This window comes from Bombus terrestris, chromosome 15 (genome assembly GCF_910591885.1).
Source record: "Bombus terrestris chromosome 15, iyBomTerr1.2, whole genome shotgun sequence".
NCBI classification, from domain to species: domain Eukaryota; kingdom Metazoa; phylum Arthropoda; class Insecta; order Hymenoptera; family Apidae; genus Bombus; species Bombus terrestris.
Genome location: NC_063283.1, coordinates 11,194,254 through 11,218,126, shown reverse-complemented (window position 1 = coordinate 11,218,126; position 23,873 = coordinate 11,194,254). Strand labels below are relative to the sequence as shown.

Sequence of the window (23,873 nt, the reverse complement as noted above, 5' to 3'; positions counted from 1 at the left end):
TTGGAGGAAAATTTAACAGGACAAATTTAGGAAAAATTTAATATGATCATAGAGTTGACGTATATACATTGAATAACACGTGATTCACTTTATAGGATAACTTTTTGTCATGTATCGAATAACTGTAACGTATGGAAAAGCTACTCGTCTTTTTCAACAATGTCAAAAGTTCAGTTTTCTATAATTGGAAGAAATTGTTGTATGTATCTAAAGGGTTACCTATACAGCGGATGTACGTGCGTCTCAAGAAACTCTCAATATATTCTAACAATAGTACGTACAAGTCCATAATAAATAAATCACATTGGGACGAATTAAAAATAATTAAATAAGGAACCACTGCCAGAAATGCCAAACTGTCGCATCGAAAAGATTCTAGACATATTCTGGCGATAATATAATATCAGAATGCTATCTTCGCATTTGCCAAATTTCGAGCGTAAAACATATTTCCACGGAATCCACCTATCGTTAAATCAAACTAGTAAAGTTTCAGCCTCGTCCACAAAACGAACCAGCGAAGATCGAATTGCAGCGAAGCAGGAACATTCGAGGAAACGCCTCGTATCTGGTGTCGCCATTATTTCGCGTTTTAGCCTCGTTTCGGCTTCCGACAGGTTATGAAAGGCTCGCGTCAGAAAAACGGAAGAGCCGTTGACAAAAGGAAAAAAATTACAAGAATGAACGTTCAGAAGTATCGCCGAGAGTTTTGTCAAGTTTTACAAAAAATGTACGCGACGTGCGGCGTCCTGCGATGTGAAGACTCTTTTTTCTCAACTATCAGCCGGTTTTCGACCATTGTTCAACCCCTATTTGTTCGTTCGTTCCTCGTTGATCTCGCGATCTTAGTTATGTGCTCCTTTGTTGCGATTGATCATCTTTCAGCAACCTTGGGACTTTTCCGACTCGAGCTCACGTAAAGAAGATATTTTCGAAACAAATTCGCCCTTTCTGGCTTGATAATTTTATTCGTTGACGTATGCGAATTTTCGATGCCTGTTAACGTCGTTCGGCTCGAGAGCAGTCGATCGATCGAATCGCATTTCTCCGTTTCTTCTGTATTTTCCTGTATATTTTTGTCACCGTAACACGCACGTGGGAGTGCACTCACGCCCATATAACGGTCGTTTGGCACGATTAACAATTACCGACGAGTGGCAGACAGTTAATAAAGGAGCATGGATCGTTGAGAAGCTATCGATTTTGCAGGATTTTCGTTGCAACGGGATTTCGTAACATTCCAAGTGTCTGAATCGAATTAAAGCAATGTAATTATGTGTTGAGTCTGCTGTAGTTTTTGAAATTTCATGTGGAAATCTCGGTATTGTTTTGGAATTAATAAAAAGATTTCGAATGTTTTAAGAGACAATGTAGTAGACGATTGAAACAAGAAGTCATATGCACCGACGTCCGTACTCTCTATAAAATTTCAGAAATTTTCATAGTGATTCTATCCACTCTCTAGTGAACGAAAGCGAGTTAGAAAATGTACACGGAATCGAACAACAGTGGAGCAACAGTGGAGAAACAGTGGTGGCAACGGTGGAGCAACAATCGAGCAATAGTCGAGCAACGGTAAAACACGCGCATATCAAAACGCGTAAGCCAAAGTGGTGGAAATCAGGTGATTCATCGTCGACGACAGCATATGGCGCACAAAGGCCCGTGCAACGAGAGAAATAAGTCTCATTATCCGGACATTATTAGCACCCGGTATTCGGTATTAAAAGCTCGTTAAACGGGGACTGTGGAGAAGGGAAAGCTTACCGGCTCGTCAGCTACGAAATTAAACGGAAATTACTTTAGGCTAATAGGTTAGCGTATCGTGACGCGCGTCCCTGATTTTCATTCAACCACCGCCGCGCCACCCCGTTTCAATTCCCTTTAGCCGACCGTTCAAGCAGAAGAATCTGCGACTGATAATCGAATTTCCAACGAAACTTGCGGCTCGTCGAACCGATAAGGGTCGGCGGCAACCGTGACGAGGGGGTTGAAAAACAGAAACTCGTGCCAGAAACGATTCCACCGGTGATTTAATGTTTTCCAGGGGAGATCGTGTCCATCTGGAACACGAAGGTTAATTTATTTTTTCATTTTATTCAATTTGACAAAATTTGCGGACATTTCCGGATAAGAAGTTCTTGAAGATGATTGATCATCGAGCTAATCATCGAGCTGATCACCGAGCTTTCGTGAATCCTTTGGCATGCCCTGGAGAAATTGGAATCATTGAAACAAAATCTAATATTGATAAATGTTTAGGCACGAGGCTGGTTTACTTAGTTTACTGGTTTTGGTAGTACTTAGTGGGATGTATCGGAAATTTTGCGATAATGGTGCTAAACTAGCATTATTGGGCAGTTATGAGGAATATTTCATCGTTATAGAAAATACTTGATCATTCGAATGACAATTGGATATGCAAAATACGTAAATGAGATTATTTATACATTTAAAAGTTCTTATTTTTTTTACTGATATTGTCTTCGATGTGACAACGCCAATTGTAAACTAAATATTTGTAGTATCGTGGACAAAAGGCCTAAGATATCAGCCGAACCGTAAACAAAGTCGCGAGAGCCGCGGCATCGTCGGGTACATCAATGTGTCGTCGATCCTTTCAAGTGGATAGTTTCGTGGAAAAGCCTGCGTGACCCTGGCCACGGGCGTTTCGGGACACGTATCCGATAGGACGGGAAAAGACAAAGAGACGCTAAAGGCAGTATTAGTTGAGAAGCCGGAGAGAACGAATGCAAAAGGCGTGCAGTGTAAGTTGAGAAGCGAGAGCGAGCGAGTGTAGAAGCTGGAGAGTGTGAATCGGGAAGTCGAAAGCCGAGTACGAGAATAAGACGTACGACAGTGTCACGATCGGCATACTTCAAATCCGATGGACCGATGATGGAGATAAAGATGTGGCGGCCTTGGCGACAATATATATCGCCGAAGTGCCTAATGAGTCATCTATATCCTAATGGTTCTTCCACCGAATGTTCTAGAAGCGTGGCAACGGTCACGTACGCCTACAGGGTAGTAGGGATATTGAGGGATGACAAACAAAGAAGAAACAGATGCTACCGAAAGTCAAATTGTAACAGCTTCAGTCAGTGTAAATTCAGAATACAAGAAATAAATTCTGTTGTTTTTTTGTTACCTTAATTTCTTTCTTTTCGTTCGAGCTACCCCTTTTTTATTTTACGTGACAACAGCATTGTAATCATTTCGTTGTTTTGAATATTATTTATTAAATCAAAACATCATTACTTGTCCTTTCCTCTAAGACCCATTTAGATACTAAATATTGTTCCACAAATTTGATTTATCAGATATGGATGAATATATTTTACATTAACGAGCTTCCACTTATAGTTGGTATTAAATTGCAAAAGATGTTGTTTAATAAAAATAAACTTATACGTACGTATGTATATAGGTATTAATTATACACGTTATAACGCTAATTCCAATTTAACGCAATAGCTTTCTCAAATTAATTCAAAAAGGCTCGAATTAATTTTAACGATTCGTACAAGTCGAGATACAAGATGATGCAGCTAATGGATTCACAAGTAGATCTTGAAGAAACTCTTTCTCCCCCTCTTGTATTATCAAGATCTATCCTTAAAGAGATTAGTAGGTTCCGGACGTTTAATCTATGCAGATCTCCAGTTAACTCCAAGAATCCCGTTCCACGACCAATTTCCTTCTACCGTACTCGTAATGAAGCTTTTGGCTATCGACGATATTATTAGGCCCTCTTCAAATAGAATGAAAATTTATATTACCCTAACCCACAAAGTGTCACGGTTCACTGTTTCTCTTACATCGTTCGTAACAATAAGTATGTCATTTCAGAGTAATTTCTCTATCGAATTTGCTGATCAATGTCAATTATTTTTAATGGTTGTACGAACGAGGTGTTATAGATTGTGGTTAGGTTCTCTCCTATTCTAAAATATACAACAATTCAAAAGGAGGAATCTCGCGTATTAACAATTACTTTTTCACGTTAAACGCTGATAAAATACATAAAATATAACTGTAAAGGAATTAACCAAAGACAGATTTAATAGAAAGAAGAAGTACATCTCGTAACATCTCACACCAAATTTGAAACATTATAAACGAGATTTTAATACTATTGTATATTTATACGCTAGTATATCTGGAAGAGATTTGGCGAACGTAGAATCGGCGAAATCGAAGCAATAAATCTGACAGAAGTCAAAAAGCATAGATGGACTAAAGTTCGAACAAGATGTAGGAGCAACTATGATTCGTAGTATCGAATTCGGATAAACTAACGAGGAGATATATCAGGCTTGCGTCGAATCATTTCGATAAAATCTATCATTTTTTTTTCTTTTCTTTTTAATTAATGATCCAAATCTATATGATCGGAGTGACTTCTTTCGATATTTCGGGGACTGGAATGTGTAAAAAATAATTTCATTTTTTAAAATCCCATGTTTTTGAATTAATTTGACGCCAATTAAATATTAATAAAAAAAAAAAACGGTGAAATCTCAGTTATCGAAAAGAGAGGGAACCTCGTGGCTTTGGGCGGTTAAAACATTTCAACTAATAGTTAGAATCTTAATAACTTGAAGCGTTCATTATTGCAAAAAATCTCGTTTATTATATGCAAAACGGAAATGATGAAAATTGATGAAAATGATAAAAAGTATGTTAAAATTAATTATAGAAAGGGTAAAAATGTTGAAAATTGAGAATGAAAATGACAAAGAATGATATGAAAATTCTCCATCTTTTCTATAAAATCAACTATCGAAATGAGAACGGACTGTCATCAAATTCCAATCTAAGGACTATCACATATAGGATCTAAGGAATATAATATTTAAGATACGGTACTGAATTTCAGGAGAAAATTCAATATTAGCGAAGGTGATCGCGTTTAAATAGCATGATGGAGCAAAGCCTGACGAATCGAAGTTCGAAGCATTACATATTGCAATGATTTCTGCGAAAATACAGGCACAGGAACTGAGAAACACACGAGGCGCGAATGTCACGTGTGTCGAAGCGGCAACGGAAAACTGGGTCGCGCTCGTTCCCCGGGAGATTGAACTTTCTGTGTCGTCCTCTTTCGTCTATTCCGTAAGCTGTAAAGTAAAGTTCTCATGCCGAACGGGGACCGTCGCGTCGATACGTTTTCGTCCCTGCAACGGCCTGAACGCGGCACACACTCATTTGTCTGGCTTTAATAAACGAAACTCTTATAGCTGCTTCTTCCAACGAAACCGAACAAACAACGTTTTCAACGGTTCAAAGAGGATTTTTTTCAGCACGCAGGAAAATTATTAATTTCAAGAGTAATTCATTTATTTCAGAGTTTTGGTTAAAATGGGAGAGAAGATAACGACAATGAATTATCGAATTTGGTTTGAAAAAGATGTTTGTGGAGATACATTTTTGGCAAGAAACGATAAGATTCGTCGTTGCTTGGTTAATTGCTAATATTAAACAAAATAGGAGAATAGAAAATATTGATAAATTATCAGATGCATTCTGACTTGGAAAATTATTTTTACCATGATTTATTTTCTATGAAATACGATTTTGTTGCTACGATACGATATAAAATACCTCAGGACTCGAAAATAAAAGAGTACGCGATTACTGTGTGTCCTGATTCTAATAGTAAATTCTAGTACGAAGAAATTCTACGTACATATCTATATACGACAAAGTATCCCTAAATGCTGATGTTGGAGAAAGAATTTTTAAAATTCCCTTTATAACAAAAGTTACCGTGACGTATTTGCACGGTCCATTTATCAAACATATAAACGAACACGAGATTCTTGTAACAGAGACGAAAATAGAGACTTGAAACTATCACGATGACGAAGTAACATATATAATAACGTATTATATGAAAATTTTGTTTAATCGTTTTACATTAGCAAAAGAGATTCGCCCGACTTTTCTTTTGTCGCTATTTCTTTCAGCTGGATCAGATAACAACTACGATAGCAACTATGAAATTTAAAGAAATCGAGATATTTATAACGTTATAATAAACTACCGCTTGACAACAGAAATGCCCTGCCTCAAATACGCGTATCATAATTCTGAACTCTCTTTCGTACTATACATTCCATAAAACAACTGCGATAATCGAGAGAACGTAAGAACATAAAAGGAGAAATAGGGAAATCGAAGCTCAGAGTACGATTTGAAAAGGAACGCGTATCGGAAGGAGCTTGCTAGATCTCTCTTATAGCTTCGTTTGACTTGCCGAAGAATGTACTCTCACAAAAGCTGCATTTGCACAAGATCGATTTCCTTCGCAGTATATCCGAAATCGAACGCCCTGTTTACTATGTCTCGCATGTTTTTATACAGGGAATCCGTAGGATTTTGAGATTTCGCACACGTACATACTCTTTTGATCCGAGGAACGCCTTTAGCGCGTTGCCAAGGATTCGTGACGGATTTGTGTCGTATTCGTGTACCAAAGATGCGATAGTTGGACACGAAAGTGCGAATCCCTCGAGTGGAACGGAGAATCTCCTGCTACTTTTAAGCTGCCCGCTGAAAGCGCGCAAAATAGACAACAATTTTGCGCTCTATCTTTCAGAGTTCTTTTTGTCTGGACTTTTTTTATCTTCGAAATTCGGCGCGTTCTGAAGCGTGTTGGGTCAGGATGCGATATTTTTCCACTTATTACTATAACACAAGTAAGTGTAAATTAATATACGTGATAGGTTCCTTTCATTTCTTCTCGCGATATACATATACAAAATGCTTTAGAAAAGGGGAAGATCTTTAGAGTGTAGTGGAGGTCGGATATTCTTGGATTTCATTGAACGTTGCGGAAGGAAACGATGGATTTTCGGTAATTGGACGGCATCGCGCATCGACGCGCGGCACGTGTATGCAAATGCTGGAAATCCTGCTACATCCACGAAACTTGTTGGACCTCTTCAGACTCGAAAAGGCCAGACACTTAGGCCAGATCCTTAGACAGAGAATTTCGAAAAGTCGACGTTCTCGTGTCCGTCCGGTCATTTGACCAGTGTCGATTTACAAAGTTCCCATGCGTGCCTAGCTACTTTCGAATCGAGTGCACGTACTATCGCAGTCTAGTAACAAGAATGTGGTTTGTTTATAGGGAAATAGAAATCGGTTGTTTGTATCATTTCTTGGGTGGAATTTTTTTTATATTATAGGAGGGTCAATTTCACGCGACCCTCGCCTCGTCTTTCTGCTCGAAGAGAATATCCTGTGTAATAAGATTTCACGTACGAATTCGTTTCTTTTTCGAAGAAAAATGCAGTACAAAGGAAACTTTGGGAAGGTGCTTCGAAGGCAGTGAAAAATTACTATTATTTTGGGCGAAACACGATTGTGGAACGAATAGCAGAACTATTCGATCTTTGCTGCTGTTGCGTTCGAGCACTTCCGGTCCAATCTTTGGCAAGAGAGGAAGAGATTGCACGAAGAAGACCTATCAGATTTAATGTCACTTTCGAGATAGTACAAATTTTTCATGAAAGTAAGAATAAGTATCTGTTTAGTACATTTCTATATTCCTCTGCTTGTCTAATTAAGATAATAAAGATGCAAGATAATAAATAAATAAATGAATAATAAACGGTAATACGAGACACTTCCTTTGTTAGATATATTTTTTTGAGGAATATTCGAAGCTTTAGAATTTTACGACTATCGACGAAAGAAAAATTCTACTTCATCTTTCACCCACGTCCAATTTTTTCCAAGTTTCCTCTAATGGATCTAGTTCTTTTCACGAACTGACTGGCATATGTAACGAACGCACACGCGCCTTTCCATTAAACTGAACACACGCTATTAAAAATTAAGGCTGCGGACACTAGACCGCTTCAACTTTTTCCTTCGCTTCAAACCCACGCCTTAGATTTTACACCACTCGAGAAACTTCACGATACCGTGCTCGATGAGGTTTCGCACTCACAGGATAGCTTTGTTACACCAGGGAAACGAGGATTGCTCTATCCCTTGATATAGCGATGCAGCTAACAAAGACGAACGTTCGGGTCGCATGTTTTATTTAGAAAAACCTTCAAATCTGCAATACGATGCTCTATGATAACAGAATCTGGTTGTACTCGTGTTTCAAAATGCCCACGCGTATCTTCGTTGCGTCCGGATTATACAGCTACTTGGCCCTATCGGCGGCGACCCAATGATATATAAGCCAAAAGATTCACGGATTCCCTTTTACGACTTTTATATTGGCGACATACGACATTCGGGAAGAAATCGATGACCGTACCATAAAATATAGCTACGGCTGCAAATTGAAAAATCAGATTTACGAATATTATGATTTAGAATTGTTACTACTACATAGTATATATATGTCGGATTGAAGTCAGGATTATGGTGAGGGGCGTTTAATGAATTCTCACTAGAATTAGCCATTGCCGTGATACAATGAAGGGTTTATTAACACAGGCTTATTAACAAGATTAGGCTCTCGTAGCACTAGTGATAATGACCTTAGGTTCGAAACGAATCCGCGCTCACGGGATGATAAACGTATGTTCTCGCACAGTTCAAGTCTAACTCTTTGTTAACTAGACGTGAGATATTCACTGGTCGTAAAGATAGTATTGTTACTCGTCAATGAGATCGCACGAAAGAATGACTCTCCGTCTCGATGATGCCATCGAGGAAAACTATAATGGGTGTGTCTAAGGACATGCGATCCTCGGATTCGTCGAGGAAAGCTTTCGTTCCAAAGGTGAGGGAAATTAGCGCTGTTGCTAATTGGTCGATCTCCATATCGGCGTTTTGAAAGAGATGCTGGCCGCCCTTGAGGGAAGGTTGTTGACGGGGGGCATCGTTCGTGGAAGATAGGTTTCTCATATCTTCCCGTAGTTGCAACAAAGTCTATTTGAAGGATTTCGCTTGACTAAATCTTAAGATTTATAGCGGGTCCTCACGTTAGTTAAACATACACTGCAAGGGCATGCCGACATCCGGCGATCATCTTATCCGGAGGACAAAATCTGCGTGTGGCGGGCCGCGGGACAGAAACCATTGAAGTATTTACTGCCGCGTGTCGCTACGACTATTTCTTTTAAGGAGAGGTATAGAGTTACTCTGTGCCTTTGTTAGATAAAACGTTCATCCCTTTGACCGCGGCTACGTTCGGCGACTGATTGTCGCCTCGAGCCCAAGCTCACGATCATAAATCTCGAACAATCGGAGCGGCATTTGTTTAATCTAAGTTACAACGTTACCGTATTCCCGCGAATCCAAGGAGGGGTTCCGGTGTTCTTTCATCTCCGACATATATATAATGCTGCATAAAATTATCCTCAAGGTTTCAGAAATATATCTTTAAAACGTTATACTTTTGACTCGTGTAAAGAAAAAAAAAGATATCAATTTGTCGTAACTCGAACAAGATTCTTCTCTTAAACATCCTAACACGTTCATAAGCTGACGTTTCGTCGAAATTAACCGTGTCGTGAGTGCACCTGCAAAAGAATATATCGAACGACCATGTCCATGCGTATTTTCATCCCCTCTGGTCGCATTGACGTTGCGAGGCGGGCTTTACAATATTATACTCGGTGCAACCATAAATATCGTAATCTCTTTGCTCGGCGTTTGTTGAATTTTGCAAGTAGAAACTAGAAACAACAAGCGACTGTCAGTTAGGACAAGCGATGGCTACGAGCGTCGACTCTGTGACGAGTGACGACTAAGTAGAACGACTAACATAGACGGATAACGATTAACAACGAGCTCTCTTATTTTTAAAGGGCAACTAACTTGCGTTTTCCCTCTGCCTCTGGCTCTGTAGCGTGACCCTAACCTAACCTGACCTAATCCCTTGAGCGAAGGTAAAAATACTGATCACTGATGATGGGTGATCTCGCGAGATCAAAGCTCGGCATTACAAGATACCGAGAACCGTTATACTCGGCAACAAGCATTTAGGCTATAGAAGATCGTTCGAGCTCTGACTTTATGATAGTTCTCTGACAAGGAAACAAACAAAGGCCGGCCTTTTAAGGAGATTAGAATAATTTGTAGAATAGCCAACTAAAATCGTGTATACGACACTTTGCTATCAAAAAGTCAGCCATTTAAATATGGTTCGTTGAATTTTACTCTATTATGATACATATATATGTCTACGTTTTCTAACCACATGTTCGTTAATAGCCGATAATTAACATTACGTCATCATATTATTGGGTTTAAAGGTGTTACGAGGTTATTTGTTTTCCTTCAAATCCATTTTCTTCATTTCCTTTAAAAGATGCTTAGTCAGAAAAAATTAATACGAAAAGGATTAATGCTTCATGCGATGGCCAAAATATAAATGATTCTTATACCAAATCCAACTTAATTTAATTCGTAATTGTCTATTAATTATTGGTACGTACGTATGTAGAAAATTTATTTAATTACGACGAGTGAGGGGGAAAATTTACAAAACAGATCCAGAATGCAATTAGTTGACTTTGCTAGTATAATCGTTTCTCTGTTTTTACACTTATCATTGTAGATATGTATTAGATGATGGGCATGTACATATGCATGTACGTATTAGCATAAAATCTCACGAAAACTGTTACGTTCACTTATTTGTGGGTCCCTTTATATACGTATATTTTATTTTCTAATAAAAAGATACGAAGAAATTTTATGCTCGAAGAATAAGAAACATTGTAAGAAAGGAATTTCATTTTTGAAAAGAAAGAAACTACGTGTAGTTATGTTAAAAGTAAAGAACTCACTTATCCGAAGATATCCTTATCATTTTCATCATTTATGTATAATAAAACTCAGCGAGATTTAAATAACATTGCGTCCCTTCGATTTAATCTTTCCCATGCGAATTTCCCGTATCACAGAATAATCTGTGGGAAAATCGGATTATTCAAATTTTTACCAACTGTTCTCCTCTCTTCTCATCGAATACATCCAAAAGAAAAATTGCAGACAATCAGTCTGAGATTCTAATCTGGCAAATAACATAGGAACTTTTATCAACAACAACATGAATTTAGACATAAAAAATCTCGTCGGTATCGATCATAAACACTCACGTTTAGATCGGCAAAGAAACTTGAAGCGATATGTAAATATAACTTGCTAATTTACAGAAGACGCCTAAACGTCTTATCGCGTTGTTAGCTTTCAAGTAACATGGTAATTTACGTATGAGTTAGTTAAAAGTTGTACAAATTTAGATCTAAAGCCAAATGAATATAATAGCAAATTTTATGCCATTTTACGATACCATCATATTTTCAACCAAAATGCATATAATATCGAATGAAAACCGGTCGCGAATTTAGATTTAAAGAATTTAAACTTTGAGCAAAATAATAAGCTGTTAATTTACTAAACTTTATGAAATCTTTAGATAACACGAAGAAAAGATATCGATCGATTAAAAGGATGGCAAATTTCACTGCGAGAAAGATCTTGAAGCTATCAAATATCTGGAAACTGGAATTTAAATACGGGATATGATTAATTAACACGAAAACAATTTAACAAGTTATTAAAAGCCATCCGAACAAACAGTAACGCAATAATTTATCATTCTTCTAAATAAGTAGCATTTACTTACTAATCCATATTCACTTGTTACAGTACGCTATCTTATGCATATAATATATTCTTACATTTAAAATTATCTGAAAGATGCTTGATCACGATTTAAAAAGAAAAGACTAAAAGACAAACGCGATCTTAAACAGATTTACGCCATTCAGTTTCACCGACACAACGAAATCGTATCTCTCGATCTAAACCAATCGATCGTCCGACAAAAGGTACCGATACTTGGAAAGTGGAACGATAAAAACGCGCATTAGGTCGACACACCAGCCAGTTTGGATTTCCAGCTAGAAGCTAGCCTTTTTGCGGGCCAAAGACGACGAGGCTAACAAAAGTGATAAAGGGCCGCAAGGGTGCAGCCCGTATATTTACGGCACCACATCGCTTTGTTATCCCTTTTAAGAGTGAGAGAAGGAGAGAAAGAGAGAGAGAGAGAGAGAGAGAGAAATTCCGGATCTGAAGTGTTGGTGTTCGGCCTGATTTTAGGGACTTGATATTTGTATCCTTGTTATATGCATATAAAATGTACGGCGATGCAAAAATGTATGGATGTACGAGGATTAAGAGGAAAATGGAGAATGAGAAAGAGAGCGAAAGAGAGGAAAAGAGACAGACAGAGAAAAAAAGACGCGATGCCCTTCAACAAGCCTCCATTACGTGATTGGCGTGGGTTCCGCCGAAAGGGAAACACTGGCATTGTACGGTGTCAGTTCGAAGTGAAAGATCGAAGAAAAAGAAGCAGAGGAGACCACTTGCACTTTCGGCTGAAGACCAATTGAAGATCAATCGAAGACCAATCAAAGATCAACTGAGAACCAAATGCTGAGCGTGTTAGCTGTCGTTTCGCGCGAGTAATGCTGAAAGGGTAAGAATCTGTGAGTATCCGGTGCTAGGATGATATTACGGTGCGTTCCGTGCAGAGGATAGGTTAGTCTGGCATTATAGATAACGCATAGAGATCTATCTGTTAGATCTTGGAGGCGATGAGGATTTTCTTTTTTCGCCAATATACCAGGAATGCAGCGAATTTATGAATATCGTATTATAATATTAGAAATCGTTATAAATTGGACGATAATATTGTACACGTTAAGTATTATGAAAGTGACAACATGGATGATGATTTACAAGTTTGAAATTACATTACAAAGCATGGAAGTTGCGAATGGCGTAATAAATGAAACAAATTGGAAATAAGGAATTTTTTCGAGCATAAGTTTTAACATTGGAGAGTAGCTTTAGGGATTGCAAAATATTTAACTTCTAAACCGAACGGTAAGAATTTCGACTAGTGTAATTTGAAACGTTCTTTATTTTCACTCAACCAATGATCCTAAAATCTATGAATGGAAGACAAGTTCGACCATTATACTTCCTACTCCAACTTTACGTGGTTATATATATCATATTTTCATAATTTGACCCAACATATAAAGAATAAAGACAAAAAATGTTATACATATAGGACATAGGTATTTTTTGCCTCTTTGCCTACAGAGCTTCAGTATTACTTTTACAAAATTTGGGTTGTTCAAACCCTACGAGTTCTCGTTGTAGAATGCAAAATCATTTACTTAAAATTGATAAAAATTGACTTAAAATTAGATTCCATAGTGAAACCATTTTTTACACTCTTGCCATTCGCTTTTATCCAGGAGCGTCTGTTCGTCGAAATACCAAACTCGATTATTCGCCTAATTCCTGTTTGCCTTTTCACCCCTTTCAACCTATCCCTGCCGTTCATTTAGCAATGGTGAAAATTCGGTTAGACCCGCCCCTACTCAGGCTTTGCGCGGCCAGCTCCATCAAAGCGTAAACTTCTCCTCGGAAATAATGCTATTCAATGAAAAGGCGATGCGTTTCGTTGCGACGCGGGGATTGAAATAATCCCTTCGTGACCACGACCAATAGTCGATCGGATAATGAACTCATTGCGCATAGAATATCGCACGAAGCTACTGGCGGAATGATTCTGTTCGAGAATCATTCAATAGATGTACTTGCAGAAGAATGCAGACAATTGGCCACATTTCGAACGCTGATTTTGTAGAAAGTGGATAATCGAGTCGTTTAACGACGACAATAGGCCGGGGGAAATAATTAATTGAGCTTAGTGGATTTTCGGGGGGTTAATCGGAATGAAGAAGCATATCGCCTGCTCGACGATTGTTATCGAGCGGTAACGTTTAACGAGTCGAGGATGAAACGTGATACCGGAAGGTCCGATTCAAATTATATCCGCGGCTGTTTCTAGAATCGAGTTGCGTGTAATTCGTAAAGTCGCTTGTTGGTATTTTCATATTAACAAGCACCGTCCAGTAGATACTTTCAATTCTCTCGTCATCTACAGCCTACATACGCCATTTCTTTTAGAATTTCACGCGCAAATATGTTAGCTGCAACACACTTTTATGCCGATATAATGCCAAATAGTCCGTCACTATTTAGCCTTACGATAATTCATGACTGCGTCGAGGGTTCAATAAGGATCTCGAGTGAATGTTTGAAAAACCGATCGAGCTATGAGGTGCCTATGACGTGACTATCACGTCACTCATGACATCACCAGAAAATACGTGAAACAGTTTGACCAATGATAGATTGATAAGCAGATAAACCAATGGCACAAGCGACCTGACCAATATCCACGATGAGTATAATATATAAAACAAAAAATCTATTCCTTATTTAATGCATCTGGCCACGGAGCAGGAAAACTAAAGATGCCTTTTGGTAAGCGAATTACTAGGGACCGCACGGCTCTTACCCCAGAATTCTAAGAAGCGCCAAGTGATTATCAAAAAATTATTCTTAACAAATTTTTAATTTTCGATTTTCGAAATTTACTACTATTCGCGTACTGAAATTGGATTCATAAACATTTTCGATAGAGAGTAGAGATCTATAAAAAGAATCGGTAGACTTTACCGTTGCTCCTCCCCCTCTCGTACGCGCGCGCGCGCGCGCATGCACACGCACACAATCAATTAATTTGGCAATTTTAGCAATTAATTTGGAGAAACCGTTAAAGGAGAACTCTTTCAAACGAAGAAAGGTATAACGCGATCATTATTTTCATCATCACATAATTTTCAATGATAAGAACCGAGAGGTATTCTATTTCGTTGGCTACATCGGCCACTTGCGTTTCACGAGAAGCAGAAGCATAGAAAAACTCACCGATGCAGATGAAGAGCGTCGCGAAGAGAATCGGCGGGAAAGCTCTCGAGAAGGAAAACATCCTGCTGCCGGTGGTTAGAGAGTGTACTGCGAGAACTGAGAATAAGTCCGTCAGTTTGGACCGATGAGACTTGCAAGAGCCAGGAGCCGCCCAGGGGCGATATAGAAAGAACAAGGCACTTGATCCAGCGACTTCGTCTCTTGAAAACCTCTCTTCGATTTTCGATGATCAATCCGTTCTATTCGATCCGTTCGCGATCAGCGTGCAGACCAAAATTCTGTTTTCTCTTAATACAAGACGATCACTGACAATCTTTAGATCGGGGATCCAATCGCGATCCTCCGCGTGTCTCTTCTATCTTCCGATCCTATGCCTCTCTTTTTCCAAATTCTTCTATTCCTTACTTTTGATTTTATTTTAGGATTTGTTTAACTAGCCTCGTGTATTGTTTGTTCTCTGTTTGTTCGGATAAAAATTTATTCGGTTGAAGACGACTTTTCTTTGGAGGCACTGAAGGGTTACACGAAATCACAAGTGGCCGCTTTCTGATTGCTGGGCCACGAAAGAGCGCGTCCTAACGCGTACGACTGGTGAGGCGCCGCCGTAGGACTGACTTTCTACGTTACCTTACGCTGCAGTAGTGGCGCCGCGACGCGCCGCGTCGCGTCGTCGCGCGCGCTTATCTTCTCGCACCTCTGTGCCCTCCACCATTTTCCTTTGCACACATCTACGTATGTTCATGTGTATTTCTGTGTAGCCTGTGCATACGTCCGCTACAAAATTCGGCCTGTTCCCTTTCGCTGGCCTCTTTTATAATTTGCGCAAGCTGATCACTTTAGCTTCCGGATTATCGTTCGATAAACAAATTCGATAAAACAATTCACAATTTACGTTCGAGTTCGCACGATCTGTTGTCTACGATTTTAACTTTCTTTGCTTTAACGCAATTTTGCTTCTAATTCACTTCTAGTTCAGCATCTTCGTGCTATCAGATTTTCTTAATCACATAAAAGCATATACGTACTACGAAACGATATGAAATTTGATATACGTCAACTTAATTGCACATTACCACACGCTATTTTACCTACATTATTCTAGGCTGCCATGTACATACGTATGTACTGTAATATTGACGATAAAAACTACGCAACCGCCTAATATATAAGCTTAATATATATGTATAAGTTTACTTAATTTTTGAGAAAACAAAAAGCTAAAATACCAATTTTTAGATATTCTTTCAAAAATTCTAATCGACGTATCTATTCGATCGTATAGCATAATTTCAAATTCTCAAAGCCTTTCAAATTCAATGTATTACAAACACTGTATTTATATAATAGTTGTTAAAAATTCGATATCGATAGCTTAATATTTTAACGTTAGTTTCGTGACGTTTTATCCGGTGAACTTTTTTAATTAACATTTTATTGGTCACCTCCAGTTTCCTAGTTATCAGTTTTGCTCAACGCCCCGTTAAACCTTTCTTTCCTTTATCCGCGTGCCGTCGCAGAAATTTATGAAACAATCGCAGCTGTGTCAAAGGTAATCCTGATATTCGCAACCCGAAATTCATCGTTCACACCGTTTCTTGTTAACTTGTTAAATGTGGCAATAGATCAATTACAATCGCGCAATTGATCAAATTTCTGACGTTCCACTATCAAATTTTCAAATACATTTTCTCTACATTATTTATCGTTACTACGCCGATACGGATCAATAGAACGAAGAGAGTAATAGCAAATGTTATGAGAAATTTCATTTATTTCATAAATATTTTTTTAACAACAAAACATAAAAAATTCAACGTTTATTTCGTCATAGTTTGAAAGTTTTGCGTAAGAATCTGCTTAAATTCAAGAATTGTACGAAAATGAAATAACATAATCTAATCGCTAATAAATACGGAATTACATATTGAAAACATTCAGACATATAAAAACACTTTACGCATACACAATGAATAAAATAATCAAATAAAATAACATAATAATAATATTAAGCAAGATAGATTGCAGATGTTCATGCATTTATAAAGAATTAAATGTAGAAAATATTTATCCGCGATAACTATTGGAGTAAAAATGCTGTTTATGGGATCCACCTCCAATCACTTCAAATTTATGTAGTAATACAATTGTATTTTAACAAAACTCCTGCAATTTGCAGTAACCGAGTATCACACCAACTAACGTCCGTTCGATGTGTCTCTACTTGTTAATACTGCTGTTGATCGAATGCCTCAACTTCAGTTCCGTTTTCCAAGCATCTGCCTGGATTCGCCGCCTTTATCTCGGCTTGCTCAGTCCAATCAACTATCGGCAGATGCGTGATGTAATCCATTCATCGAATTAACGACAGTTGAAGTTGCTTTTACCTCGCATGTGTACATCATCAAGATTACCCTGCTCAGTGGCCTTCGCAAGATTTTAGCCGTATTTGAACAGTGGATGTTTCTTCAGCGACGTTTAATATCCCTGGTTAACCTTCTTGTAAATATTTACCGTTTACATCATATCCAGTTGCATCATCGTTATCAGGCGTGCATTCATTTGACAGTTATCGGTAACATGTATACATCGCGCATGCCTATGCACTATGTATTATACGCGGGCAATATTGTGCCGTCTGGCACCGATCATTGAATTTCCTACAAGTGAACAAAGCACCAAAAGATTTCTGTGTTCGATGCATTTCCACCGATTCGCTACGAAACCTCAGTTTCTCTCGTTTTTCGAAACGGTGTCACAAGATGGGACATGTATCTCGTTTTATGCTAACAACTTTTAACTAGCAAGTAACAAGATACTAACTACAAAGTTATTCGTTTAACTCGGAACCCGAACTTGCGACGACATATGAGAATAGTACATCAAGTGTGGCTCGCCATCTATAAACTGTTGTTAGAAGTATAATTAGGCGAAAACACAGTGCGATTTGATTGTCGATTGAATTTTACGTCACGATAAGGATAAGACGATCGCTCAAAAGGCGAGCCTCGCGTTTCCGCCCAATGATTTCATATCCCTGCATGCTCTCCAAGCTCTCCAAGCTTTTATTGTCACGAGAGTGAAAACTAATTGATTATGATTAAGAATTATAATAATTAATTATGTTTGGGAGTTAAACAAAAAGGACAAGAGAATAGGATGAAATATGTATCATATAAAATGAATTACTGCATAACATACGCATTCTACAATGCCGTGCTTTTACTATGGTGCCACACTTCCTACTATAATATTTATATAACTATAAATCACACCTACATAAAAACCTAAATATCTGCTTACTCTACCTACGTAATAAGCTAAACATTATAAAGGGAAAGGAAAGGGATATCGTATGGAATATAACGCCCATTGCTTCATGCCACAAAAGATCCTTAAGCAAATTCGATCTGCGAAAAGTTGGTAAAATTTTATAAAATATGTATAATTACTAGCTGAATGGTAAGGCTGAAACATTATTTCCTAATATTTATCCCCTTTCTTCTCTTCACCTCCTTTGCTTCTTTCGTTCTTTCCAGCCTTTAGCATACATATTTAAGATGCTATGAAATATTCAAATATGTAACTGAAATGTATTTTCTGTAAATTGATAAATCAAAACCAAGCTCGTTTACTGGATTAGTACTTAAAGAAAAGAAAAGAAAAAAGAAACAGGCACCTATAAGGTGACAACATTTTATATTACTTTACTCTTTACTATAAATTAAATTACTCTTGATTAAATTTTAGCAAAGATAGAGAATCGTTTGTATCTCTTTAATCAAAACTAGGAAAATTGAAAGCAAGAATTAAAAATTGAAAATTTAATTTGAATACTAAGATGAGAGAAGCAATACTAATAGCGAGAGATCCCAGTGCAACCATTTAAAAGGTCGTTGATGAACGATCGCATTTGTACAGCTCTTGTAGTCGTATCTAGCGATCCAGGAACAGTCTCCGACAAATACAGTCGGAGGATTTTGAGCATTTTGTAAATGCAACTCTACTTAACAAGACGCGATCACTCATTGTCGCAACGCTAACTCTTAAACTGAATTCAATGGAAGTTACTATTTATTATATAAAAAAGCTACTTCAGATATTCTGATATGCCAACTTATAATACTATATAATTAATTAAGAACTAAAATTTTTACAATCTAATTTTAAACAATATAAAGCTGGATAAATTCTGATACATATAATTCTCTAAGAAGTTCTAAAAATTCATTATAAAAATTGCAAAAGACAATCGCGATATCATAATTCGCAATTCTAAGGCAAACACGATTATCATTTTATCGCAACTCTAATTCAAACCGTAGTCATCCTCTCGCGACATTAATAAAAAAACCGCGATTTGCCTAGTGGGATGATGAGACAATATACACATCGGCCAAAAAAACTACTACTACTACTACTGCAAATACTAAAAGCGAGCATAGTGACAAAGTAGTAACAAGAATGACTTTTCATACTCTGGGTGATACAGAGGATGGGGAGTCATTGGTGGTTGCCCTCTTCTATGACATTTTGCCGGGACTCTTCGGCTTATAGTCTCTTTTTTCTTCGGGCGCAATGCCCGCTGAAACTTAAATCAAAGCTCGAGTCTTTATAATCGCAAACAAAAAAAAAACTTATAAAGGTAAACTAAAAATGTAAACCGCGGAAGCTGATTCAAGCGTACATGGACTGACCAACGATCATTTGTCGTTGTTGTTGAGCATGTGCGAGCTCGAGCAATAAACGTCCGCTTGGAGCCTATTCGCTTCCGCGTCCGCGAAATTCGAAAAATCAATAGACAAAACCAGAGACGAGAGCATGCTCTACTCATGCTCTACCAGTTTCACAGTCGATTTTTCAAATTAGATTTCCAGAAACAGGTTGATCACACGAAAGCGCGCCTACTCGATCAGAGACTGTGCCAACCTGCCCAGCCCTACTTATTTATAATTAACAGACACGCCAGAATGTATACTACCTATCCTACATAGCCCTATATTTAAAAAATGGCAAAACAGGCACACCAACACATTCGCTCCACTGTTCCACTGTCCAACACAAACGTTCGGGCGCAAAGATCCTACACTCGAGAGAACGTCCCGGGACGCCTCCGACACCCGAGCTTAACAAGCAGTATGCACACTCTAGGGTACGTACCATTTTCCCGAAATCGACTGACGAAGGCTAGTGACCATTGCGCAAAACGTGATAAAACATGTCTAAAGAAATTATCTCGTTAGAATAAATGTAAGTAGACTTGGAATTATGATTGTAATTGACAGAAATGTTAACACCGTGGTTATACTTAGTCGTGTACGTGATATTGACGCAAATTCTGATTTTATTCATACATACATTGAATTAATATATGTCTCGTGCACGATACAGTAACACATCGTCAGTCGCTGAGAAATTTTTGCATTAATTATGGTCATCGTGCCCAATGTCTTTCTCCCATTCAAGTAGCACCTGGGCACGTGAGCGAGATCCTGACAATAGGCACGGAAAGAGTTAAAACCGAAAATCCTGATCTAAAAACATGATTAGTTTGTCTAATTTGTATTTAACGGACTAACGTTCTCCGGTTTTATATTTTATTACTTAGTCTCAGATTATAATAACTCTACTTTATTAATTTAATAAATCACTGAAATTTTAATATTACAAAAAAAGTAGCAGTAATTGAAGGACTAAAACTCGATGTTTAAATGGTTAAATCGAAATGTATTACTAAGATAGAAATAATCTCAGGCGATCTCTTCGTCAAAGCACTTTTTCGAAAATACAGAAGCAGCCTTCAAAATTATTGCCTCGAGTCAAAAATCTGCCTGCCACGAAGTTTCTTCTTGCATATAAAACTTTGCGCATTTTTGTACGAAAAAAAAAAAATATGAATTTTAACTCATATTTTAAACCCTATCTGAAGCCAATAAACGAATGTGACTTAATATTGTCACGAAAGAGAAAATTAAATTCAACATTATTTATTGTATCGTGTATTGCCTGTATCGTCATTACCATTGAGCGACAATTGCAACTTTCATAGCAACGAAATCGGAGGGTATCCGACATCTTCACTACAAAATACTCAAACGAGATCATTTCGATATCTCTTGTTTATATTAAAATTCACTGCTTAAGATCGACTATACTTGTGTCATACAGATATATTCGTGTAAATATTTGCCTTTTGCAAGTATTCTCACTCGATACTAATATACATTTTACAAGTACCATGAATTTATTTTCAAATGTGTATGCTTAAATCAACTATTAAAAGACTAATTATTATAATCGCGATGTGCAAGAAGACCTATCCTAAACTAATATATTTGAAAAAGGAATATTACTACTCACGGGTATAAAAAATACCCGCGATCACTACACTCGTAAAAATTTCTACGTAATACAACCAGTCGCCCGTGCTGATTCGGACCTTTCATCCTACGACATGATTGAGTGACCGGAGGAACAGAAATGCATGCGACTCACCGTTCGAAGCGGAGAACCAGAGGACGTTACCATGGATGCTACGCTACCCCAGTGAATATCATCAGAAAGACTAACATCAGACAGGAACCGTTGAAAATCCAACGGTGGAAATAGAGGTTCTGAAAAGCCTGTTACAAAACAAAACACGATGAATAGTTGCTGATTATTTGAAAAGTTGAAGATAATGAAAAATGGAAGTTTATTAAATTCGTAATTTTACTAATAACAAAGATTGAAGTTCTAATAAGTATCGAATAAATATATAAACTAAACCTCTAATATAAAAGTTTCGAATCTACATATTAAGAATTTAATGATTTCTAAAATATGTTAGACATTTGTTTTATAATTCCACGTTGAAACATTAACACTCTTTTTATCTTAATGAAAGAACAACCTGAGAAGACCCTAACCTTCAAAATTTTCAATCAAATTCTACTTCTTAATCGATAGTATAGTCAAAGCAAAATATGCAGAATAGACATAATCGAAGTACGATATATGAAGATACTTACGTTCTTGGTTTTTGTGCCACCGTTAGATTGGTCCCAAAGATGAACAAGTCGAAACCGTATCTGTAACAAAACATAAAATACAGTTAACATCGCTAGTGAGTAATAACGAACTCGAAATTGAACTACTAACTAACTACTAACTAAACGAAATTGAAATACTATATGTAAAAATACTTACGGTCTTGAGCTCCTGGAAAGGCCCCATCCTCTTGAGAAATGCACTGACTCTTATACGAAAACCAGTGTTCAAAAAGAACACATATATAATAAAAGAAAAATAAAAGACTACGTTACGTGATTATTTGATTGAATTTAATCAAAACTATCGGGATTTGAAAATATTGAACAAATCTTTTGCGTAACAAACACTGATTCTACAAACCGCATTGCGCGCGATCGCAAATATCCTCCAAAAATAAAGTTGTGTAATGGCGTGCTGGCTATATTTTAGAAGAAGAGGGGGGTAGTGTGTAAAAGAAGCGAAATATCGTTTCGGTATTTTTCTTTTTTTCCCCTATCGAACATTTATTTGGAACATACTGTTGTTCTTCTACAATTAAAAGATTGTTATCAAGAAATTGGAATAAGTGTGAAAAATATTAGTTGAGAGTTATAGGATATTTCTCGATATCGAACAAATGCTTTCGAATGCCGTAAATGCAATGCAATTATTTGCGAGAATTATACTGTGAATATTCGTTATCAGAGTATGAAATATACACTCCACTAACACACTATGATCGTGTATTGTAAATATTCGAAAATATTTGCAAGAATTCAAAAATTCACAACTAAATATTCTCTAGAGAACACTGGACAAACGCGCGCCAAACCTTACTTTGAAATATTTGAACCTAACTCTACCGCGTCACCTCTATGAAAAACGTGCAGGTTACAAAGTTGCAAGTACCAGATATGTAAATATGAAACCGGAATTTTTTTATAGAAAATACACGTTTATTGTATGAAAATGATTAAAAATATTTTATTCGAAGTATTATTCGCTAGCTATACATTTTTCCCACCAGTCTGGCAATTGGTGGATGCCACGCCAAAAAAACTGTTGCTCTTTTGAGGCAAACCAGTCATCGAGGCATTTTCGTACATTTTCGTAAGAAATGAAGTGCTGGTCAGAAAGTGCGTGTCCCATCGATGCAAATAAATAGTAATCGGACGGAGCCAAGTCTGGTGAGTAAGCCGCGTGCTAAAGTATTTCCCAACTGAACGCTTCAATCGTTTCCTTGACCGGTTTTGCTGTATGTGATGGTGCATTATCATGAAGCAAAATTACTTTGTGTTGCCTTTTTTGATATTCTGGTCGTTTTTCACGCAAAGCTTGATTCAAATCGATCATTTGTTGTCGGTAGCGTTCAGTATCAACGGTTTCGCCAGGTTTAACAGCTCATAATAGATCACGTTCCACGTTCCACGTTCTTCGTTCCTCACGTCAAAATTGCCACTTTTGAATTTTTTAAACCACTCAAAACACTGTGATTTACCAAGACCATGCTCGCCGTAAGCTTCAACAAGCATTTGATGCGATTCTGCAGCAGTTTTCTTCAAATAGTAACAGAAAATCAATGCTGTCCGTAAATCGTAGTTTCCAGACATAAAATTCGACATGTTCAACGCTATTACAAACTATGCTGTTGTATGAAACTTGTATTGTTCTGAGTCGAAAATGTTTGTGAGATGTCAACAAAGACTTTTGGCATCAATGACGCAGTTTAGTGATAACTACATTATCAGCTAGGGCCATCTATAGGCAAATTCCGGTTTCATACTTACAGACCTGATATATGACGTTAACTGTAGAAATTCACATAATATAGTAAAAAAATTTGAATTCGGTAAGTGAATGTTACGATACCTATCGAAATAAGTTAAAGCTATTGTTATTAAGATTGCTATGTTTCAAACTCTGTCTACACGAAGCTATCGTTAGATTATCAAGAATTCCATATCACGGATTACATTGAAACGATGAGATAATTCGTTAAAAATTCGTTTGAAATAAGAATTTCAAACGATTTCATACATTTCATACATTTGAAATAGGATAATTTAATCGCTGTTACTTTCAAA

At 37.4% G+C, this 23,873-nt stretch overlaps 1 protein-coding gene across 1 annotated transcript in view; it reads right to left on the bottom strand.

Moving 5' to 3' along the window:
* LOC105666541 (U-scoloptoxin(05)-Sm1a) overlaps positions 1 to 15,784 on the bottom strand; it is a 93,298-nt gene extending 77,514 nt beyond the window's left edge. The window contains exon 1 of the mRNA XM_048412539.1: positions 14,782 to 15,784. Within this exon, the coding sequence (XP_048268496.1) occupies positions 14,782 to 14,842 (61 nt within the window). The 5' untranslated portion in view covers positions 14,843 to 15,784. The remainder of the gene's footprint in view (positions 1 to 14,781) is intronic.
* Positions 15,785 to 23,873: the final 8,089 nt, after the last annotated feature.